We start from the raw sequence: 23,354 nt of genomic DNA on the forward strand, positions 1-23,354 counted from the left end.
AGAAAGATACTCAAAACAGATGGTTAGAAGGACAACAAAAAATCTCCCCCAAATTTTGTCAAACAACAGACCAGTTAATTAAGCAAAGTAGATATTACATATCTAAGTATATTGGATCCCCAATAAATGGATTATCTCTCTAATTTATGGAGAAAACCCACAGCTAAAAGTGTGGGTGGTTGGGCATACAAAAGAAACAACAAAGCATTTCAGCCTGGGCACTTCCTTTTGCTGATCTTGACTCATAGAACTTGAAATCTGTCCTTGCACACAAGTTCAGTGCCATATTCTCCTGCTTGCAATGGATAGACAAGTGATATATGCTGATTTAAATTTATCCAGGGGTTCTTGCTTTGCGAGTTCATCACCTCCATCTCTTCCTCAAGGTAAGTACCTTTAATTTTTCCTTTTGGCATTTGTTTATCTTCCAGAGTTAGAATTTCCTCTTGTATTTATACTGACTAGCAGTCTTATATGAATGTTATGGTGGAGCAGCATAGTTTGTCTGAGGTAACAATAACTGTGAACAAAAGCACACACCTTGTAGATTTCTTTGTTCATCAAGATGCTTGTACGAAAAGTGAATATCACTTCTATTACTGAGCCTTGGTTAAAAACCAGGGAGAAATATTTTACATGTACGAACAAAGTAATATTTTTAGAGACACATTGGTACCTTGCTATTAATGGCAACCTACCTAATTCCAAATCCCTTCTCAAAATACTAAGATTAAGTTCCAGCTAATTCACTTCCATAGTATTTTTCACAATACAAAATATAAACTTAAATGACTAGCTTCCTTCATTCTCCAAAGAGACAGGGGAAAAAAATTCTGAAAGAAAATCATATTCAAGATCAAAGACTTCAATATAATTACTATGCAATAATTTCTAACTTTGAAACTTGATATTTGAAAAGTATCACAATTTAGAAGGAGATAAGCCATGAGACCTTGGAGAATATCATTGATGAACCTACTCAGCACTTGGTGAAATTAGCACTTGTCTGAGTTAGTGAAAAAAAATATATATGAAAATTTAATGTGAAGTAATAAATGAGGGATGCTATGGCCTAGACCTGGGTGAAAAAAAGCCAGAAACTAGGCAGAAAATATGTATGAAATTATCATGACTTTCTGAAATCTAAACAAATGTAATATTGGAATTTTTATCTAACCTGATATTCGTTTCATATTGTGCTCGGCCTGTGGGCTATATCCTTTTAGGATGATTTAGTATAGGTTTGAAACTATTAAATTATCAATGTTCCAAATGGGGGGAACAAGTTTAAGTTTACCAAACAAGTTTCACCATACTCTTCATAGGGGAATTAGGGTGAGTTGGAGGATTTTGATAACTACACCTGGGGTTTGGTTTAGACACAGTTGATTTTGTTATAGGAAAGAGCAAGACTTCTTGTACCCTATTCAGATCTAGCAAAAGTAGAGAGAAAGTAAGGTGATGTTGAAAGGGGATGCCAGAAAAAGGGAGATTTTCCTCAAAAGCTACTCTCTATGACCCCAAATCAATGGGTCCAGAATATTTATCTAGTCTGATTATTTTTTTATTCTACAAAATATCATCCTGAACATGGACCTGAAAAAAAAATAGAATAAAATCAACAAAATATGTCATTAAAAAGCACTGACCTGGGATCCCTGGGTGGCGCAGCGGTTTGGCGCCTGCCTTTGGCCCAGAGCACGATCCTGGAGACCTGGGATCGAGTCCCACGTCAGGCTCCCGGTGCATGGAGCCTGCTTCTCTCTCTGCCTCCCTCTCTCTCTCTCTCTCTCTCTGTGACTATCATAAATAAATAAAAATTTTAAAAAGATTGTTTAAAAAAAAAAAAAAAAAAGCACTGACCTGATATTACGGTTATTGTGAAACCACTTCTGAGCTTCCTAGCTAAACTTTTCAGGCTGTGGTAACTATAAAATAGTGAGTGCCCAAAAGAAATCATTAAAACCAGACAGAGATGTGAGCCGTGACCTATTTTGTTACAGCCAAGGGTTTGGTCCCCTAGAAGAGTAATTATGGTGTTGTGTTGGCAAAATGCTTCACGGTCATTCATTCATTCAAAAATAAACACCTTCTATGTGCCAGGCATATGACTGGTGCTGAGACTACAGAAGTGAGCAAAGTAGAGAAAAAAATCTTTTCCTTTATTGCGTTTATATTATACTACTATAGACACATACAGATAAACAAAGAACTAAGTATATTTAAAAAGATCACATAATATTAAGTGCAATTGAGAAAAATAAAAAGTAGATGTAGAATAACTTTGGGGGAGGACATCAAATGGAATATTCACAGAAGGTGATGGCAAAATGACATGTAAATCAAGACCTGAAAGAATTGTGGGAGAAAGTCATGGTATCTGGGCAAAGAGTCTTTTAGGGGATGAGAATTTGCCCATCCCACTGTAGGAGCAGCATGCTAGTAGCTCCTAGTGTGAACTGTCAGCATGTGTGCAAGGAGAGCTGCAGCAGGTGAAGTTAAAGAGGTCATTGGAAGCCAAACTGAATGGGGAACTGCAGACCATTTATAGACTTTATAGGTTCAGATCTACTGGATAGAAAGCCATTGAAAGATTTAGAGCAACAGAGTAAGATGATTTAGCATACTGTTTATACCCAAAGAAGAGCCCTGAGCGGGTATTTCCCAATGACTAAAGTGTACTGGCCCCTTCAGTTTGCTATTGTAACATCATTAATTTAATCTCATGTAGTGCAGTAGAGAAAGTTAATATGGAAGAGTATACCAAGCAAAGGACCTTCCACTCAGTTCCTTAAATTTTACAAGGGGCAACTGAGTGGCTAGGTTGGTTAAGTATAGGATTCTTGGATTCTGCTCAGGTCATATTCTCCCAGTGGTAGGATTGAGCCCCATGTCAGGTTCTGCACTCAATGTTGAGTTGGCTTCAGATTCTTTTTCCCTCTCCTTCTGCCTTTCCCCACTTGCATTCTCTCCCTCAAATAAATAAATAAAATCTTTAAAAAAAAAAGTCTTAGCAAGAACAAATTAAGTTTTGGGTGTTTTTTTTTAAGATTTTATCTATTTATTCATGAGAGAGGCAGAGACATAGACAGAGAAAGAAGCAGGCTCCCTGTGGGGAGCCTGATGCAGGAGTCCATCCCAGGACTATGGGACCACAACCTGAGCCAAAGGCTCAACCACTGAACCACCCAGGCATTCCTAAATAAGTATTTTTAAAGTCACTCCAAATTGCCTTTGACCTATACAAATGGCGCCCTACTTACAATGGTTCAACTTAAAATTTTTGGACTTTATAATGGTGCAATAGCAATACAATAGCAATTGCAAATACAATGGCAATAGCAATAGCCAGCAATCCCTGAGTAGCAAACGTGCAATATAGTCCTATCTCATAATGCTGGGCATCAGCCACACAATCAAAAGGGTCAACAACCCACACAACCATTCTGCTTTCCTGTACCTATGCAACCATTCTGCTTTCACTTTCTTTTTTTTATTTAAATTCAATTAGCCAACATACAATATAACATCCAGTTCTCATCCTTGCTTTTGACTTTCAACACAGTATTCCATAAATTATGATATATTCCACACTTTATTATAAAATAGGCTTTGCATTAAATGATTTTGCCCAACTGTAGGCTAATGTAATTGGAACCCTTTTAAGATAGACTATGCTAAACTATGATGCTCAATAGGTTGGAAATAGTTAATGTATGTTTCGAAAGAGCCAACTCATATGAATCTCAGTGTACTAATGGAAGAGACAATCTGAAGTTCTCTGCAAGTTGGGTTGCACAAGGCAATTGCCAGGGAGAGTATAAAAAAACAAACAGGAGAGGACTTGTAGGTCACTGTTGAACATCTAAGGAGCATAGAAGATAGAGTTTGAACAAATATGATATTAATGTTTTTAACAACCAAATCAAAACAAGTAATAATTTCTATAGAGAAATATAAGAGAAAATATTTAAAAGACTAGATAATATAAACAAATCCATAACTGTAGATAATTTGGAAAACCTTTACTGGTAAAGGCCCTCTGCTTTAATAATAGAATATAGAAAACAACTTATAATTGTAAGGTAGGTATGAATTACCAGAATAATTCCCATCAGATCTGATTTAATTTTGGAAGCTATAGCCCAGTGTTACTCCACAAATTTTTCTTTTTCTTTATTTTTTATTTTTTTATTTTGTAACATTTGAAATTTATTTAAAGTCATCTGTTTCATTTATGAAAAATTTTATTTTTTTATAATAATAATTACTTTTTCATTGGTGTTCAATTTGTCAACATACAAAATAACACCCAGTGCTCATCCCGTCAAGTGTCCCCCTCAGTGCCCGTCACCCACTCACCCCAATCCCCACTCTCCTCCCCTTCCACCACCCCTAGTTCATTTCCGAGTTAGGAGTCTTTATGTTCTGTCTCCCTTTCTGATATTTCCTACCCATTTCTTCTCCCTTCCCTTCTATTCCCTTTCACTATTATTTATATTCCCCAAATGAATGAGAACATACAATGTTTGTCCTTCTCCGATTGACTTACTTCACTCAGCATAATACCCTCCAGTTCCATCCACGTTGAAGCAAATGGTGGGTATTTGCCCTTTCTAATGGCTGAGTAATATTCCATTGTATACATAGACCACATCTTCTTTATCCATTCATCTTTCGATGGACACCGAGGCTCCTTCCACAGTTTGGCAATTGTGGACATTGCTGCTAGAAACATTGGGGTGCAGGTGTCCTGGTGTTTCATTGCATCTGTGTCTTTGGGGTAAATCCCCAACAGTGCAATTGCTGGGTCGGAGGGCAGGTCTATTTTTAACTTTTTGAGGAACCTCCACACAGTTTTCCAGAGTGGCTGCACCAGTTCAAATTCCCACCAACAGTGTAAGAGGGTTCCCTTTTCTCCACATCCTCTCCAACATTTGTGGTTTCCTGCCTTGTTAATTTTCCCCATTCTCACTGGTGTGAGGTGGGATCTCATTGTGGTTTTGATTTGTATTTCCTGATAGCAAGTGATGAAGAGCATTTTCTCATGTGCTTGTTGGCCGGGTCTATGACTTCCTCTGTGAGGTTTCTCTTCATATCTTTTGCCCATTTCATGATGGGATTGTTTGTTTCTTTGGTGTTGAGTTTAATAAGTTCTTTATAGATCTTGGAAGCTAGCCCTTTATCTGATATGTCATTTGCAAATACCTTCTCCCATTCTGTAGGTTGTCTTTTAGTTTTGTTGACTGTATCCTTTGCTGTGCAAAAGCTTCTTATCTTGATGAAGTCCCAATAGTTCATTTTTGCTTTTTTTTCTTTTGCCTTCGTGGATGTATCTTGCAAGCAGTTACTGTGGCCGAGTTCAAAAAGGGTGTTGCCTGTGTTCTTCTCTAGGATTTTGATGGAATCTTGTCTCACATTTAGATCTTTCATCCATTTTGAGTTTATCTTTGTGTATGGTGAAAGAGAGTGGTCTAGTTTCATTTTTCTGCATGTGGATGTCCAATTTTCCCAGCACCATTTATTGAAGAGACTGTCTTTCTTCCAGTGGATAGTCTTTCCTCCTTTATCAAATATTAGTTCACCATAAAGTTCAGGGTCCACTTCTGGGTTCTCTATTCTGTTCCATTGATCTATGTGTCTGTTTGTGTGCCAGTACCACAGAGTCTTGATGACCACAGCTTTGTAGTACAACCTGAAATCTGGCATTGTGATGCTCCCAGATATGGTTCTCTTTTTTAAAATTCCCCTGGCTATTCGGGATCTTTTCTGATTCCACACAAATCTTAAAATAATTTGTTCTATACTATCTGAAGGTATTTTGATAGGGATTGCATTAAACATGTAAATTGCCCTGGGTAACATTGACATTTTCACAACATTAATTCTGCCAATCTATGAGCATGGAATATTTTTCCATCTCTTTGTGTCCTCCTCCATTTCTTTCAGAAGTGTTCTGTAGTTTTTAGGGTATAGAACTTTTACCTCTTTGGTTAGGTTTATTCCTAGGTATCTTAGAGTTTTGGGTGCAATTATAAATGGGATTGACTCCTTAGTTTCTCTTTCTTCAGGCTCATTGTTAGTGTATAGAAATGCCACTGATTTCTGGGCATTGATTTTGTATCCTGCCACGCTACCAAATTTCTGTATGAGTTCTAGCAATCTTGGGGTGGAGGCTTTTGGGTTTTCTATGTAGAGTATCATATCATCGGCGAAGAGGGAGAGTTTGACTTCTTCTCTGCCAATTTGAATGCCTTTAATGTCTTTTTGTTGCCTGATTGCTGAGGCTAGGACTTCCAGTACTATGTTGAATAGCAGTGGTGAGAGTGGACATCCCTGTCTTGTTCCTGATCTTAGGGGAAAGGATCCCAGTGCTTCCCCATTGAGAATGATATTTGCTGTGGGCTTTTCGTAGATGGCTTTTAAGATGCTGAGGAATGTTCCCTCTATCCCTACACTCTGAAGAGTTTTGATCAGGAATGGATGCTGTATTTTGTCAAATGCTTTCTCTGCATCTAATGAGAGGACCATATGGTTCTTGGTTTTTCTCTTGCTGATATGATGAATCACATTGATTGTCTTACGAGTGTTGAACCAGCCTTGTGTCCCGGGGATAAATCCTACTTGGTCATGGTGAATAATTTTCTTACTGTACTGTTGGATCCTATTGGCTAGTATCTTGTTGAGAATTTTTGCATCCATGTTCATCAGGGATATTGGTCTATAATTCTACTTATTGGTGGGGTGTTTGTCTGGTTTTGGAATTTGGAAGTACTCAATACTCATAGAACGAATTTGGAAGTACTCCATCTCTTTGTATCTTTCCAAACAGCTTTAGGAGAATAGGTATGGTTTCTTCTTTAAACGTCTGATAGAATTCCCCTGGGAAGCCATCTGGCCCTGGACTTTTGTGTCTTGGGAGGTTTTTGATGACTGCTTCAATTTCATCCCTGGTTATCGGCCTGTTCAGGTTTTCTATTTCTTCCTGTTCCAGTTTTGGTAGTTTGTGGCTTTCCAGGAATGCATCCGTTTCTTCTAGATTGCCTAATTTATTGGCGTATAGCTGTTCATAATATGTTTTTAAAATCGTTTGTATTTCCTTGGTGTTGGTACTGATCTCTCCTTTCTCATTCATGATTTTATTAATTTGAGTCTCCTCTCTCTTCTTTTTAATAAGGCTGGCAAATGGTTAATCTATCTTATTAATTCTTTCAAAGAACCAACTCCTGGTTTTCTTGATCTGTTCCACAGTTCTTCTGGTCTCGATTTCGTTGAGTTCTGCTCAAATCTTTATTAACTCTCTTCTTCTGCTGGGTGTAGGATCTATTTGCTGTTTTTTCTCTAGCTCCTTTAGGTGTAAGGTTAGCTTTTGTATTTGAGTTCTTTCCAGTTTTCGAATGGATGCTTGTATTGCGATGTATTTCCCCCTCAGGACTGCTTTTGCTGCATCCCAAAGATTTTGAACGGTTGTATCTTCATTCTCATTAGTTTCCATGAATCTTTTTAATTCTTCCTTAATTTCCTGGTTGACCCTTTCATCTTTTAGCAGGATGGTCCTTAACCTCCACGTGTTTGAGGTCCTTCCAAACTTCTTGTTGTGATTTACTTCTAATTGCAAGGCATTGTGGTCTGAGAATATACAGGGGACGATCCCAATCTTTTGGAATCTGTTCAGACCCAATATGTCGTCTATTCTGGAGAAAGTTCCATGTGCACTTGAGAAGAATGTGTATTCAGTTGAGTTTGGATGTAAAGTTCTGTAGATATCTGTGAAATCCATCTGATCCAGTGTATCATTTAAAGCTCTCGTTTCTTTGGAGATGTTGTGTTAGAAGACCTATCGAGTATAGAAAGCGATAGATTGAAGTCACCAAGTATAAGTGTATTATTATCTAAGTATGTCTTAACTTGGGTTATTAATTGATTGATATATTTGGCAGCTCCCACATTCGGGGCATATATATTGAGGATTGTTAATTCCTCTTGTTGGATAGATCCTTTAAGTATGATATAGTGTCCCTCTTCATCTCTCACTACAGTCTTCGGGGTAAATTTTAGTTTATCTGATATGAGGATGGCTACCCCTGCTTTCTTTTGAGGACCATTGGAATGGTAAATGGTTCTCCAACCTTTTATTTTTAGGCTGTAGGTGTCCTTCTGTCTAAAATGAGTCTCTTGTAGACAGCAAATAGATGAGTCCTGCTTTTTTATCCAGTCTGAAACCCTGCGCCTTTTGATGGGGTCATTAAGCCCGTTCACATTCAGAGTTACTATTGAGAGATATGAGTTTAGTGTCATCATGATATCTATTCAGTCCTTATTTTTGTGGATTGTTCCACTGAACTTCTTCTTAAAGGGGAATTTTAAGAGTCCCCCTTAAAATGTCTTGCAGAGCTGGTTTGGAGGTCACATATTCTTTCAGTTGCTGCCTGTCTTGGAAGCTCTTTATCTCTCCTTCCATTTTGAATGAGAGCCTTGCTGGATAAAGGATTCTTGGTTGCATGTTCTTCTCATTTAGGACCCTGAATATATCCTGCCAGCCCTTTCTGGCCTGCCAGGTCTCCGTGGAGAGGTCTGCTGTTACCCTAATACTCCTCCCCATAACAGTCAGGGATTTCTTGTCTCTTGCTGCTTTAAGGATCTTCTCTTTATCTTCGGGAATTCACAAGCTTCACTATTAAATGTCGAGGTGTTGAACGGTTTTTATTGATTTTAGGGGGGGATCTCTCTATTTTCTGGATCTGAATGCCTGTTTCCCTTCCAGATTAGGAAAGTTTTCAGCTATGATTTGTTCAAATATATATTCTGGCCCTCTGGCCCTTTCGGCGCCCTCAGGAACTCCAATTAAACGTAGGTTTTTTTTCCTCGGGCTGTCACTTATTTCCCTTAATCTATCCTCATGATCTTTTAATTGTCTCTTTTTTCCTCAGTTTCCCTCTTTGCCATCAACTTGTCTTCTATGTCACTCACTCGTTCTTCCACCTCGTTAACCCTCGTCGTTAGGACTTGTAGTTTGGATTGCATCTCATTCAATTGGTTTTTAATTTCTGCCTGATTTGATCTAAATTCTGCAGTCATGAAGTCTCTTGAGTCCTTACGCTTTTTTCCAGAGCTACCAGCAGCTGTAAAACAGTGTTTGTGAATTGGCTTTCTGACATTGAATTGTAATCCAGATTTTGTAACTCTGTAGGAGAGAGGACTGTTTCTGATTCTTTCTTATGAGGTGAGGTTTTCCTTCTAGTCATTTTCCTCAGTATAGAGTGGCCAAAAACAAGTTGTATTGGGAAAAGGAGAAAAAGAGAGGAGAGAATGAAGGAAAGAGAAGAGAAAAAGGAAAAAGGAAGAAAAAAAGAAAAAAAAAGAGAAGAAAAAAAAGAAAGAAAATAAAGGTGCGGGAAGCAAACAGAAATCAAAAAGCAAAAACAAAACAAAACAAAAAACACGGCGAGTATCTTCTGATTCTGTGTACTTTAAGTCCCTTGACTTCCCCTGGAACTTGTCCGTCTAGCTGGTCTTCTGGGGGAGGGGCATGTTGTGCTGATTTTCAGGTGTGAGCACTTGGAGGAATTGCTCTGCCCCCTGCCTGGTGTAGGTCAGTGAGTCCTGTTTATCCTGTTTTCCCGATGTGGCCACTGTGAGGCTCAGTGGGAGTTGTTTACCCCAGTGGCGGGGCCAGCTCTGCAGCCCCGGATTCAGCCCCCGCAGTAACCCCGCAGCTCTCTGTCTGCAGGGCCTGGAGGCTCCAGGCGGGGCCGCTGATCTGCTCAACTCGGGGCAGGAGCGTCCTTGGGGTCCTGGGCCCTCCTGGCCTCTGCATGTCCTGGGGGACTCGGATCCTGGGCTGTGTCCCGGCGCCCTGTGCTCCGGGGCCTGCGCTGTTGGAGTCGCAATCCCGTCCCGCAGCCCCCTCCGCAGAGCCGCCGCCCGAGCCCCCCGAGCTGCTCCCGCCCCGCAGCCCCCTCCGCGGAGCCGCCCCCGAGCCCCCCGAGCTGCTCCGGGTCCCGCCGTGCGCGCTGCAGCCCTTAGGGAGCTCGGCGCACTCTCCCGGGGCGCAGGTGTCTGTTACTGTCCCGGGGAGCCCGAGCGCATCCCCGCCCTCCTGGGTCCTGCTCCACCTCCCTGCGATCCCCTTTCAGCCCGGGAAGGTCGGTGCAGCTCCTGCTCCTCCGGGACGGGGCTCTCCTGTCCTGGGGACACTCCTCCCGGCCTCAGCCCGGCTCCTCGCGGGGCCCCTCCCCCTTGGAGGCCTTTTGTTTCTTTATTTCTTTTTCCCCGTCTTCCTACCTTGATAGAAGAGCGAACTCTTCTCACTGTGGAGTTCCAGCTGGTCTCTCTTTAAATGTCAGGCCGAATTCATAGATTTTCAGGATGGTTTGAAGGTTGTCTAGGTAATTTGGTGGGGACAGGTGACTTGGGGACCCTACTCTTCCATCATCTTGCCCCTCCTCTCGCACAAATTTTTCTTATTAGAAAATTACTCTCAACAGGAAAGCTCCGGAGAGCTTTCCTGAGAGCAACCGAGAGCTCTGAGCTACTGCGGGGGCTGACTCCAGGGCTCCAGAGCTGGCCCTGCCACTGGGGCTGTTCCTCCTGCGGCCTCACGGGGTAAACAACCCCCACTGAGCCCTGCACCAGGCAGGGGCACAGCAGCTCCCCCAACTGCTAACACCTGAAAATCAGCACAACAGGCCCCTCCCCCAGAAGACCAGCTAGACGGACAAGTTCCAGGGGAAGTCAAGGGACTTAAAGTACACAGAATCAGAAGATACTCTCTCGTGCCCCCGTGTTTTTTTATTGTTGTTTTTTTTTTTTGCCTTTTTAATTTCTGTTTGCTTCCCCCACGCTTTTTCTTTCTTTCTTTTTCTCTCTCTTTTTCTTCTTTTTTTCTTTTTTTTTCCTCTTTCTCTTTTCTTTCCTTCTTTCTCTACTCTCTTTTTCTCCTTTTCCCAATACAACTTGTTTTTGGCCACTCTGTACTGAGCCAAATGACTAGAAGGAAAACCTCACCTCAAAAGAAAGAATCAGAAACAGTCCTCTCTCCCACAGAGTTACAAAATCTGGATTACAATTCAATGTCAGAAAGCCAATTCACAAACACTATTTTACAGCTGCTGGTGGCTCTGGAAAAAAGCGTAAGGACTCAAGAGACTTCATGACTGCAGAATTTAGATCAAATCAGGCAGAAATTAAAAACCAATTGAATGAGATGCAATCCAAACTACAAGTCCTAACGACGAGGGTTAACGAGGTGGAAGAACGAGTGAGTGACATAGAAGACAAGTTGATGGCAAAGAGGGAAACTGAGGAAAAAAGAGACAATTAAAAGATCATGAGGATAGATTAAGGGAAATAAGTGACAGCCCGAGGAAAAAAAACCTACGTTTAATTGGAGTTCCTGAGGGCGCCGAAAGGGCCAGAGGGCCAGAATATATATTTGAACAAATCATAGCTGAAAACTTTCCTAATCTGGAAGGGAAACAGGCATTCAGATCCAGAAAATAGAGAGATCCCCCCCTAAAATCAATAAAAACCGTTCAACACCTCGACATTTAATAGTGAAGCTTGTGAATTCCCGAAGATAAAGAGAAGATCCTTAAAGCAGCAAGAGACAAGAAATCCCTGACTGTTATGGGGAGGAGTATTAGGGTAACAGCAGACCTCTCCACGGAGACCTGGCAGGCCAGAAAGGGCTGGCAGGATATATTCAGGGTCCTAAATGAGAAGAACATGCAACCAAGAATCCTTTATCCAGCAAGGCTCTCATTCAAAATGGAAGGAGAGATAAAGAGCTTCCAAGACAGGCAGCAACTGAAAGAATATGTGACCTCCAAACCAGCTCTGCAAGACATTTTAAGGGGGACTCTTAAAATTCCCCTTTAAGAAGAAGTTCAGTGGAACAATCCACAAAAATAAGGACTGAATAGATATCATGATGACACTAAACTCATATCTCTCAATAGTAACTCTGAATGTGAACGGGCTTAATGACCCCATCAAAAGGCGCAGGGTTTCAGACTGGATAAAAAAGCAGGACTCATCTATTTGCTGTCTACAAGAGACTCATTTTAGACAGAAGGACACCTACAGCCTAAAAATAAAAGGTTGGAGAACCATTTACCATTCGAATGGTCCTCAAAGGAAAGCAGAGGTAGCCATCCTTATATCAGATAAACTAAAATTTACCCCGAAGACTGTAGTGAGAGATGAAGAGGGACACTATATCATACTTAAAGGATCTATCCAACAAGAGGAATTAACAATCCTCAATATATATGCCCCGAATGTGGGAGCTGCCAAATATATCAATCAATTAATAACCCAAGTTAAGACATACTTAGATAATAATACACTTATACTTGGTGACTTCAATCTATCGCTTTCTATACTCGATAGGTCTTCTAACACAACATCTCCAAAGAAACGAGAGCTTTAAATGATACACTGGATCAGATGGATTTCACAGATATCTACAGAACTTTACATCCAAACTCAACTGAATACACATTCTTCTCAAGTGCACATGGAACTTTCTCCAGAATAGACGACATATTGGGTCTGAACAGATTCCAAAAGATTGGGATCGTCCCCTGTATATTCTCAGACCACAATGCCTTGCAATTAGAAGTAAATCACAACAAGAAGTTTGGAAGGACCTCAAACACGTGGAGGTTAAGGACCATCCTGCTAAAAGATGAAAGGGTCAACCAGGAAATTAAGGAAGAATTAAAAAGATTCATGGAAACTAATGAGAATGAAGATACAACCGTTCAAAATCTTTGGGATGCAGCAAAAGCAGTCCTGAGGGGGAAATACATCGCAATACAAGCATCCATTCGAAAACTGGAAAGAACTCAAATACAAAAGCTAACCTTACACCTAAAGGAGCTAGAGAAAAAACAGCAAATAGATCCTACACCCAGCAGAAGAAGAGAGTTAATAAAGATTTGAGCAGAACTCAACGAAATCGAGACCAGAAGAACTGTGGAACAGATCAAGAAAACCAGGAGTTGGTTCTTTGAAAGAATTAATAAGATAGATTAACCATTTGCCAGCCTTATTAAAAAGAAGAGAGAGGAGACTCAAATTAATAAAATCATGAATGAGAAAGGAGAGATCAGTACCAACACCAAGGAAATACAAACGATTTTAAAAACATATTATGAACAGCTATACGCCAATAAATTAGGCAATCTAGAAGAAACGGATGCATTCCTGGAAAGCCACAAACTACCAAAACTGGAACAGGAAGAAATAGAAAACCTGAACAGGCCGATAACCAGGGATGAAATTGAAGCAGTCATCAAAAACCTCCCAAGACACAAAAGTCCAGGGCCAGATGGCTTCCCAGGGGAATTCTATCAGACGTTTAAAGAAGAAACCATACCTATTCTCCTAAAGCTGTTTGGAAAGATACAAAGAGATGGAGTACTTCCAAATTCGTTCTATGAGTATTGAGTACTTCCAAATTCCAAAACCAGACAAACACCCCACCAATAAGTAGAATTATAGACCAATATCCCTGATGAACATGGATGCAAAAATTCTCAACAAGATACTAGCCAATAGGATCCAACAATACAGTAAGAAAATTATTCACCATGACCAAGTAGGATTTATCCCCGGGACACAAGGCTGGTTCAACACTCGTAAGACAATCAATGTGATTCATCATATCAGCAAGAGAAAAACCAAGAACCATATGGTCCTCTCATTAGATGCAGAGAAAGCATTTGACAAAATACAGCATCCATTCCTGATCAAAACTCTTCAGAGTGTAGGGATAGAGGGAACATTCCTCAGCATCTTAAAAGCCATCTATGAAAAGCCCACAGCAAATATCATTCTCAATGGGGAAGCACTGGGATCCTTTCCCCTAAGATCAGGAACAAGACAGGGATGTCCACTCTCACCACTGCTGTTCAACATAGTACTGGAAGTCCTAGCCTCAGCAATCAGGCAACAAAAAGACATTAAAGGCATTCAAATTGGCAAAGAAGAAGTCAAACTCTCCCTCTTCGCCGATGACATGATACTCTACATAGAAAACCCAAAAGTCTCCACCCCAAGATTGCTAGAACTCATACAGCAATTCGGTAGCGTGGCAGGATACAAAATCAATGCCCAGAAGTCAGTGGCATTTCTATACACTAACAATGAGCCTGAAGAAAGAGAAACTAAGGAGTCAATCCCATTTATAATTGCACCCAAAACTCTAAGATACCTAGGAATAAACCTAACCAAAGAGGTAAAGGATCTATACCCTAAAAACTACAGAACACTTCTGAAAGAAATGGAGGAGGACACAAAGAGATGGAAAAATACTCCATGCTCATAGATTGGCAGAATTAATGTTGTGAAAATGTCAATGTTACCCAGGGCAATTTACATGTTTAATGCAATCCCTATCAAAATACCTTCAGATAGTATAGAACAAATTATTTTAAGATTTGTGTAGAATCAGAAAAGACCCCGAATAGCCAGGGGAATTTTAAAAAAGAGAACCATATCGGGAGCATCACAATGCCAGATTTCAGGTTGTACTACAAAGCTGTGGTCATCAAGACAGTGTGGTACTGGCACAAAAACAGACACATAGATCAATGGAACAGAATAGAGAACCCAGAAGTGGACCCTGAACTTTATGGTCAACTAATATTCTATAAAGGAGGTAAAACTATCCATTGGAAGAAAGACAGTCTCTTCAATAAACGGTGCTGGGAAAATTGGACATCGACATGTAGAAGAATGAAACTGGACCACTCTCTTTCACCATACACAAAGATAAACTCAAAATGGATGAAAGATCTAAATGTGAGACAAGAGTCCATCAAAATCCTAGAGGAGAACACAGGCAACACCCTTTTTGAACTCGGCCACAGTAACTGCTTGCAAGATACATCCACGAAGGCAAAAGAAAAAAAAGCAAAAATGAACTATTGGGACTTTATCAAGATAAGAAGCTTTTGCACAGCAAAGGATACAGTCAACAAAACTAAAAGACAACCTACAGAATGGGAGAAGATATTTGCAAATGACTTATCAGATAAAGGGCTAGTTTCCAAGATCTATAAAGAACTTCTTAAACTCAACACCAAAGAAACAAACAATCCCATCATGAAATGGGCAAAAGACATGAAGAGAAACCTCACAAAGGAAGACGTAGACATGGCCAACATGCACATGAGAAAATGCTCTGCATCACTTGCCATCTGGAAAATACAAATCAAAACCACAATGAGATCCCACCTCACACCAGTGAGAATGGGGAAAATTAACAAGGCAGGAAACCACAAATGTTGGAGAGGATGCGGAGAAAAGGGAACCCTCATACACTGTTGGTGGGAATGTGAACTGGTGCAGCCACTCTGGAAAACTGTGTGGAGGTTCCTCAAAGAGTTAAAAATAGACCTGCCCTACGACCCAGCAATTGCACTGTTGGGGATTTACCCCAAAGATACAGATGCAATGAAACACTGGGACACCTGCATCCTGATATTTCTAGCAGCAATGGCCACGATAGCCAGACTGTGGAAGGAGCCTCGGTGTCCAACGAAAGATGAATGGATAAAGAAGATGTGGTCTATGTATACAATGGAATATTCCTCAGCCATTAGAAACGACAAATACCCACCATTTGCTTCAACGTGGATGGAACTGGAGGGTATTATGCTGAGTGAAGTAAGTCAATCGGAGAAGGACAAACATTGTATGTTCTCATTCATTTGGGGAATATAAATAATAGTGAAAGGGAATAGAAGGGAAGGGAGAAGAAATGTGTGGGAAATATCAGAAAGGGAGACAGAATGTAACGACTCCTAACTCTGGGAAACGAACTAGGGGTGGTGGAAGGGGAGGAGGGCGGGGGGTGGTGGTGACTGGGTGACAGGCACTGAGGGGGGCACTTGACGGAATCAGCACTAGGTGTTATTCTGTATGTAGGTAAATTGAACACCAATAAAAAATAAATTTATTATAAAAAAAAGAAAATTACTCTCATTATTTTTCCCTATGAAATCTAAGATTTTAAAGATGTCTAGAACCAAAATACATTGATAAAGTTGTTATTAATTTAGGCTCCCTTCTTGTAAACTAATACAATCACAATTTCTGATGAACATGAGATATACAGCATGTTGCAAATGATATGATTTCAAAGAAAACCAAATGTATTTGATATTTTGTTAGACTATGCAATGCTGTAAACATAAGTTCAGGTTATGTTTCATTCGTTGAAAGACTGAAAATAATATGCATTCTTCTAAAACATTCTTCCTCAAATGCCATACAACTGACTCAAGATGGAGATAATTGTTTTAGACAATAAAGCAGAGGAATCCGTGTCCAAGAATAGAATTGTTGTATATAACCAGAACCTAAAATGGTGCTTAGCACAATATAGAGTTCTTTCTAAAATATCTTGACTGGACGAAGGTCATCCTTTTTAGACAAAATTCTTTGACTTACTTCCGACAATAGGGCAGTGCTTCATTTTTACACAGCACTTGGCAATTGTCAAAACTTTTTCTGTCTATCCCATTTGATTATTACACTGATCATTTGTACATAAGACAAACATAAATATATTTCTGTTTTATCAATGAGCAAACTCTTAGCTGGATCAGACTGAGAATCTACTTTGAGGGTCTCTAATATGGCTGATAAATGTTCTTTCCTGCCCCCAGCTCCCAACATGACTCTGTGTATATTGATCCAAACCACCCTTGCTTTTTTGTATGAAGTGAACTCAACTATATTAACTGAGTGTATTTTCTTACCTTCTCAGATGTCTGTCAAGGTTCAGCTTGGCATCAGTTTGCTCTGAAACTTGGTTGTACCGCAGTTATTCTTCTTACTTTGACTGTGATTGGGTTGAGTGTTTCAGGTAAGTGATTCAAGATCATTTGCTTCAGAATACTAATAATACTTCTATAAAAAAATGTTAGAGTACCAACATCATTTGGCCACCTTAAACTTAGTGAAAGAGCAATAACATAAAAACAATTACAAAAAAGTGCTTTTCACAATTCTCTGCCCAAATCTACTCCACAAACTTCAGCCTTTCACATTTCTCTTCCTAATTATTCTGATCACCTTTGTTTGATATTTCAGATGTGTTCCCAGAACCTAAAAATAATCACAATTATAGTAAAAAAAAATGGTAATGACAAAAGAATTAAATTTTTCCATTATTTATAGTTTTTTGAGTATCTACTAAGTCTACTAAATTTCAGATTGCACTAGGCATTCTCTCCTATGGGATACATGTAATTATACTCATCCTGAAGATGAGAAAGCTTGGTCAGGAGTATAAACAACTTAAAAGTAGATAGCCGATACGTCAAGGTCTGTGTGAGTTCACTGTTCTACGTAGTTTCTTGTTTGTTTGTGTATGTATGCTGTATTCTAACTAGACCCTTTGCTATTGCCTCGTCTTCTGTCCACATTCAGCCTTGTTGAGATAACATAGTGATCCTGAAATGATCAATATAACATATCCATTTCACCACATTCAGCATTTAATCTTCTTATGGTCTCTCCTTATTTACTAGTGATATTCTTAAGACAAAACTCATCAATAGAAGAATGTCGAGTAGATGTTCAAGTGAACGGGAATGAAACAACAGGTAAGTGGGTAGCTTGATTTTCCTAAAAATAACAGCCATACATTACAGAAGTAAAGGCTCCTAACAACTTATATGTTAAGATGGCGTTATCTTTCTGATTTTGTTGAACAAAACTGAGGAATGAAAAGGGTAAGCAACTCACTTAGGGTCATATTCCTAGTAAGAGGCACAATGGAAATTACACCTGTGACCTGATATCAGAGACTATGATCTTAACCACCAGTTCATGTCATTTCCTGAGAAGTTGCTCCTAGAATATTCAATAATTAATACCAAATATTATGTTAAAAAGTAAAATATACACTCCCATGAAATATTTAATGATTTTAATGAGGCTGTCAAAGAAATAACTTTTGTCTGAAGCTAATTAGTAGAACTAAAACATAAAATGAATTTTTAAATATTTATTGTGTTTGTTAATCTCAATGATCATTAATCTTAAAACATTACTCTTGCTGCACTAGGTAGTATGAGTTAATAAAGACACTATTGTGGAATGACTGTAGTAGGATGTGATCATGATTATGCACATTCTTACAGAACAGAAATGTTAAGAAATTGGAAAAATCCTTCTGGAAAATGTTACCCAATAGATTTCATTAAGTCAGCAAATAGATAATTTGGCAATTAGAAATTTTCCATAGAATTTGTCATCAATTTAGTGAAATCAATTGCCTTGCAGCTCACATGTTGTTTAACATAAACATTTTTTAGATAACTACATGTTGGACATATAGTGGAGTCAGCACTAGTGATGAGTTTAAGGAAACTCAGAAATAGTTTTGACTCTACCACCATCTGATTGTGTGGACTTAAATTATTCTGTCAGTACCTTAAAAAGCAAGATGTGGTTCCTTAAATGATTTTGATGCTCTTCCTCTGTTCTAATATTCTATGATTCCATCTATGCTCAACATATCTGGTCATGAATTTCCAATTCTTGATACCAGAATGAATAAAAATAAGTCTCAAAAATCGCAAAATTATAATAAATTCACTTGTTGTTCTCCTAGTGATAATCAGAGACTTTGGTGCATTTACAATGACCCGTGTATTTGTGATTGGTTGTGGTGGGTGGAGACAGGACAAAATATAACACTTACTTATTTCTTCTTTCTGTATACCTCAGAGAAACCAAATCTGTTACAGTGCCCAGTACATTGGCATCTACTCCAAGAAAAATGCTTGTTTTTTTCTCATGCTTCCAACACTTGGAAAGACAGTCTAACTGACTGTTCTGTGAAAGAATCCAGTTTGCTGCTTATTCAGGATCAGGAAGAGTTGGTAAATAATTATATAAGACACCTTAATAGAATTTAGCACTTTTTTGTAGCCATACCAAGATTTGGGCTTTAGAGCAGAGGTTCTATGTGGATAGAAGTAGCAACTCGGGCTTCAAGAAGCTCACAATCTGAGAGACTAAACACACGTGTGAGCAAATAATTGAATATAACTTAACATATGCAATAATATGAATATAAATAGACAATAATATCACAAAGAAGGAGTAATTAACTCTCATGGGGAGTTAAGAAAGGCATCATAGACAAGGTGAGATTTGAACTCAGTTTTAGAGAATAAGTAGAAAAATGCAAACCATGAATAGTAGTACAGATTGAATATCTAATCATTCCTTTCGTTTCATTGATAGAGACTCATAAGAGGACTGATATATAAAAAAGAAATTCTGTTTTGGATTGGACTGAATTTAACATTATCAGAGAAGAAATGGAAGTGGATAAATGGTTCGTTTTTAAATTCAAATATGTGAGTATTAGATCAGCTCATTTGAATATTCACTCTATCAGGTTTACATTTCTAGATAGTGAACATTGTTATGGAAAATTGAGTTTTGTGGTTTTAATTTAGTTTAGAAATTTTCAAGAGGTTCAGAATAGACAAAGAAGATGAATGATGTTGAAGTTATTGGTTGAAAAGTTCCATATATGAAAAGACATCAGGCCATTACAGCAAGGTATATTTTTATCTGCAAGGTGGTTTTAGAGGAGACAAGAAATAGGCTTTTTTTTGGGAGGAGCACATGAAATTAAACAATCTCTAGCTGGAAGCTTATAGTATGCCAAAATTTTTAAGTGAATATAAAAGGAAAAGGGAACAGTGAATATAAAAAGAAAAAGAAAAAAGCAAATATCAGAGTGCAGAATCTAGACACACCAAAAGCCTTATTGACAACATGAACAGTTGATTAATATATATTTTATATGTTTTATGTATTCTCTACTGTATTCTTACAATAAGCTAGAGAAAAGAAAATATTAAGAAATCATAAGAACAGAAAATACATTTACAGTACTGCACTGTATTTATTTTTAAAAATGCATAGAAGCGAACTTGTGTAATTCAAACCCATGTTGTTCAAAGGTCAGCTGTATATTTTAACCAGTGGTATAAAGGAAACAGTCATTTGAGGGAATGCGTTAATATAGCTTAGGCCACAAAGGATCTATTTGCTGTTTTCTATTGGGGTCTCATTACAGTTTCTTGTGTAAGATGGTCAAGGTAATAGTATAATAGGAGAGTGGATACTGGACAGGTAAATTACATATTTTAACAGAATTTATGGTTCATTTCACAACAAGGGAAGAGTATTTTTTTCCTCAGAAGCAAAAGTATGAAGGTATTCAATAATGTTTCTGAAAAGAACTTTCAATAAGTTTTTCAGAAGAGATGATATACATTGCATTTTTGAGTCTGTAAATGATTCAATCAAATTTGTATAAATTATAGTTAAAACGCTTTTTGTCATTTAAAAAACATGAGGAACATGAGGAAAAAACATGAAATTTAAAACACAAGAACATGTTCAAGTTTATCTACAGTGATAATTTATATGAGTAAGTATTAAACATTGAAAAGATGTTGGCTTAGTTAACAAATTTTTACATTGTTTGACCCATGTTCTAAACTGTTTTTAAAAATGTGATTCTTTAAAAGAAGGTTTTAAAATAAGTGCTGTGGATGGCACAGTTGGTGATTGGTTTTGGCTCAAGTCATGATTTCCTGGGTCCTGGGATTGAGCTTTGTGTTGGGCTTCATGCTCAGCACAGAGTCTACTTGGGTTTCTTTCTCCCTCTCCCTCTGCTCCTCCCCCTGTGCACTCTCTCTTCATATAAATAAATCACCAATCAATCAATCAATCAATTAATAAAGTAAGTGTTCCAGAATAGAATAAACTTATGAAAAGGCAAGCATACTCATTCTGTTAAGTAAAATCTATCCTTACACCACAGGTACACCACAAACACACCACACATACACAACACACACAGAAAAACTCACCAAAAACGACACAGACATACACCAAACATGCATCACACATATACTACACATAAAACACACTCACTACACATACACAACACATATACACCGCATGTACTCCACATATATACCATACACACACAGCACAGACACACAAAAAATCCATTCTCATTTTTTACATGCTTTCTAGGTATTATTTTCTATACTTTATTTAAATATAAATGAAAACTTGATATTAAATAATTTTTATTTTTTATACATAGTAAAGATTAATTTTGGCTGATTAAATTTAGCATGTGTGGGTGTGGATGTGTATTTATTTTACTGAGATTCAAAATAAAATTGGAAAATGCTGAAGTGTCTGTGAGCAGAGATATAGGTAAAGGGGATTATATTCAGCTGAACATTCCATTTTACTCTGGGATAAAAAACAATATTTTAAGGTATCAGTGAACAGATACACCTGAAAGGTATTGAGTTATAGTAGAAATGGTATCAGGTTCTGTTTTCATTTTAACTGTCAGCCTGGCTTTCAGGTAAGGAAAAAAATAGAGGGTTGATAATTTTCTTCACAGGACTACTGAAGGACTAAATGAGATAAATTTAGAGAACCAGGCTGACATCAGGCCAAGGAAAGCCTGGGAGGCCACTGAGGGCCTTTCAGAAAAAAAAAAAAAAAAAAAGTCATTGACCTGGCCATCTGAGCATTACAAAAGTTATCTTGAAATTGTTAAGAAGGGATCAAAAGGGTAGAAGAGATAAAACATGGCAGACTTCGGCAATAGCCCAGTTGAAAGAAGTTCATAATTTGACTAGAGTGTCAGACACTTGAGAGGAATCAGATTGGCTGCTCAGGCCCAAGGGGCTGCACGAAGGAATGCATTGAAGGAACAAAGAAAACCTGTGACACACCCTGTCCACTGCCACCACTCCACTTTGTTTGAAAGCAGATAAACTTATCTTGAACTCACCCCATCCTGGCACCTCACCCTAATGCTGCCTATTTTGTTTTTGATTCTACTCCCACCCTTACCTGCAGACACCCACCAACCTCTGTTTGGAATTGGAAAAAAAAAAGGAAACCTCTGACCACATACCACACAAATGAAGCCTCTCTCCCTAGCTGTGTCCAAAGTCTGTAGACTCTGGATGCCCATTACACACTGTGTACTTAATATGTTTCCTCAGCACATACTTTGTTTAAGCATTGTCATACTTTCACAAGTGCCATTTCAGTGTGTCCCCCAAATATTAGTGGTTATGTCCTATATATTTAAGAAAATTTAAGTTTAGTAGAATTAAAAAAATTTTTCACGTGATATATTAGTAATAGAGTGGGGATAAGAAGAGAATTCCAGCCTCTAAAGCTTGTTTTCTTCGTATATATTATGAAGTTTCTTGTTAGAGGACGTTTTTCCAGGGAAGATCAACTCGCAAGTTTCAGAGATTTATGAGTTCCACATGTTGCTCCATGCTCAGCGAGGAGTCTGCTCTCTCTCCCTCTCTTCTGCTCCTCCCCCCAACTTGTGCTCTAAATAAGTCAATTAATTAATTAACTAATTAATTAATTAAATCTTTTTAAAAAGTTTATACCATTATATTTGTGACTGCATACTTACTCTATACCTAATAATTTGGCATCCTATTGTTTCCTGAAAGTTGTAGGAGACACTGGCTAGATGAGGAGAATTAATTACGCGAGAAAATCCCAAATACTAACAGAGACATTTCTTTTGCTTCGCAGATTACAAATTGCTGGTTATAATAAAGAAAGCAGCTGCGTTTACATCTCTCTGACAGGAATTGTTTCAGAGAACTGTGATGCAGAAAATCAATGGATCTGCCAAAAAGAACTGAAACCTGACAGAAATAAAATATGTTCTAAATTCTGACTACGCATCCCCTCTCAATTTCTTTACTTTTCACTCAGGTCTCTGCTATTTTAATTATGCATATGGTTAAACTGGCCTACTGTATATTTAATAGCACAAAATGCATCAATACTGAGAATTCTAAAACTATTGTGAATCTTACAGAAGTTCATGTCTAATCTCCTCACTAAATGAATGAGGAAACAAATACATAGGGAAAACATGTATCATTTTTAAGATAGAGTGATGTTCTATGGAAACAGTCAGACCAGCTGAGAGGAATGGTTTCCAGACTGGGGTATATGTGTGGCCTTCATTGGTCCCCTCTATGCCTTAGCTCACCTCTAGAAGTTTTAGTAAAAGATTTCTAAAGTCCTGTGAATATGTAATAGTCTATGGTTTTTCATATTATCACACAACTGGATTGCGGCAGGACCCCGACTTAAATCCATTCATTTGACTCTGATATCAGAATCTCAATCAAAGGATCCTGGGAAGGGATCTAAAACTCCACCATTCCAATGTTCTTCCCATTTTAATGTTCTCATTACGTCTTTATTTTCCTTCTATGTCTCCTTTT

The 23,354-nt window shown here is 38.4% G+C and overlaps 1 protein-coding gene across 1 annotated transcript; it reads left to right on the plus strand.

The window, feature by feature from the left end:
• The first annotated feature begins 207 nt into the window (after nt 1-207).
• KLRB1 (killer cell lectin like receptor B1) lies at nt 208-22,799 on the plus strand. The gene is made up of 6 exons (XM_077871885.1): nt 208-386; nt 16,784-16,882; nt 17,550-17,624; nt 18,754-18,908; nt 19,276-19,391; nt 22,648-22,799. The coding sequence occupies exons 1-6, from the start codon at nt 302-304 to the stop codon at nt 22,793-22,795; spliced, it is 678 nt and encodes a 225-aa protein (XP_077728011.1). The 5' UTR covers nt 208-301; the 3' UTR covers nt 22,796-22,799.
• The last annotated feature ends 555 nt before the right edge of the window (nt 22,800-23,354 follow it).

This window comes from Canis aureus, chromosome 25 (genome assembly GCF_053574225.1).
Source record: "Canis aureus isolate CA01 chromosome 25, VMU_Caureus_v.1.0, whole genome shotgun sequence".
Lineage (NCBI taxonomy): Eukaryota > Metazoa > Chordata > Mammalia > Carnivora > Canidae > Canis > Canis aureus.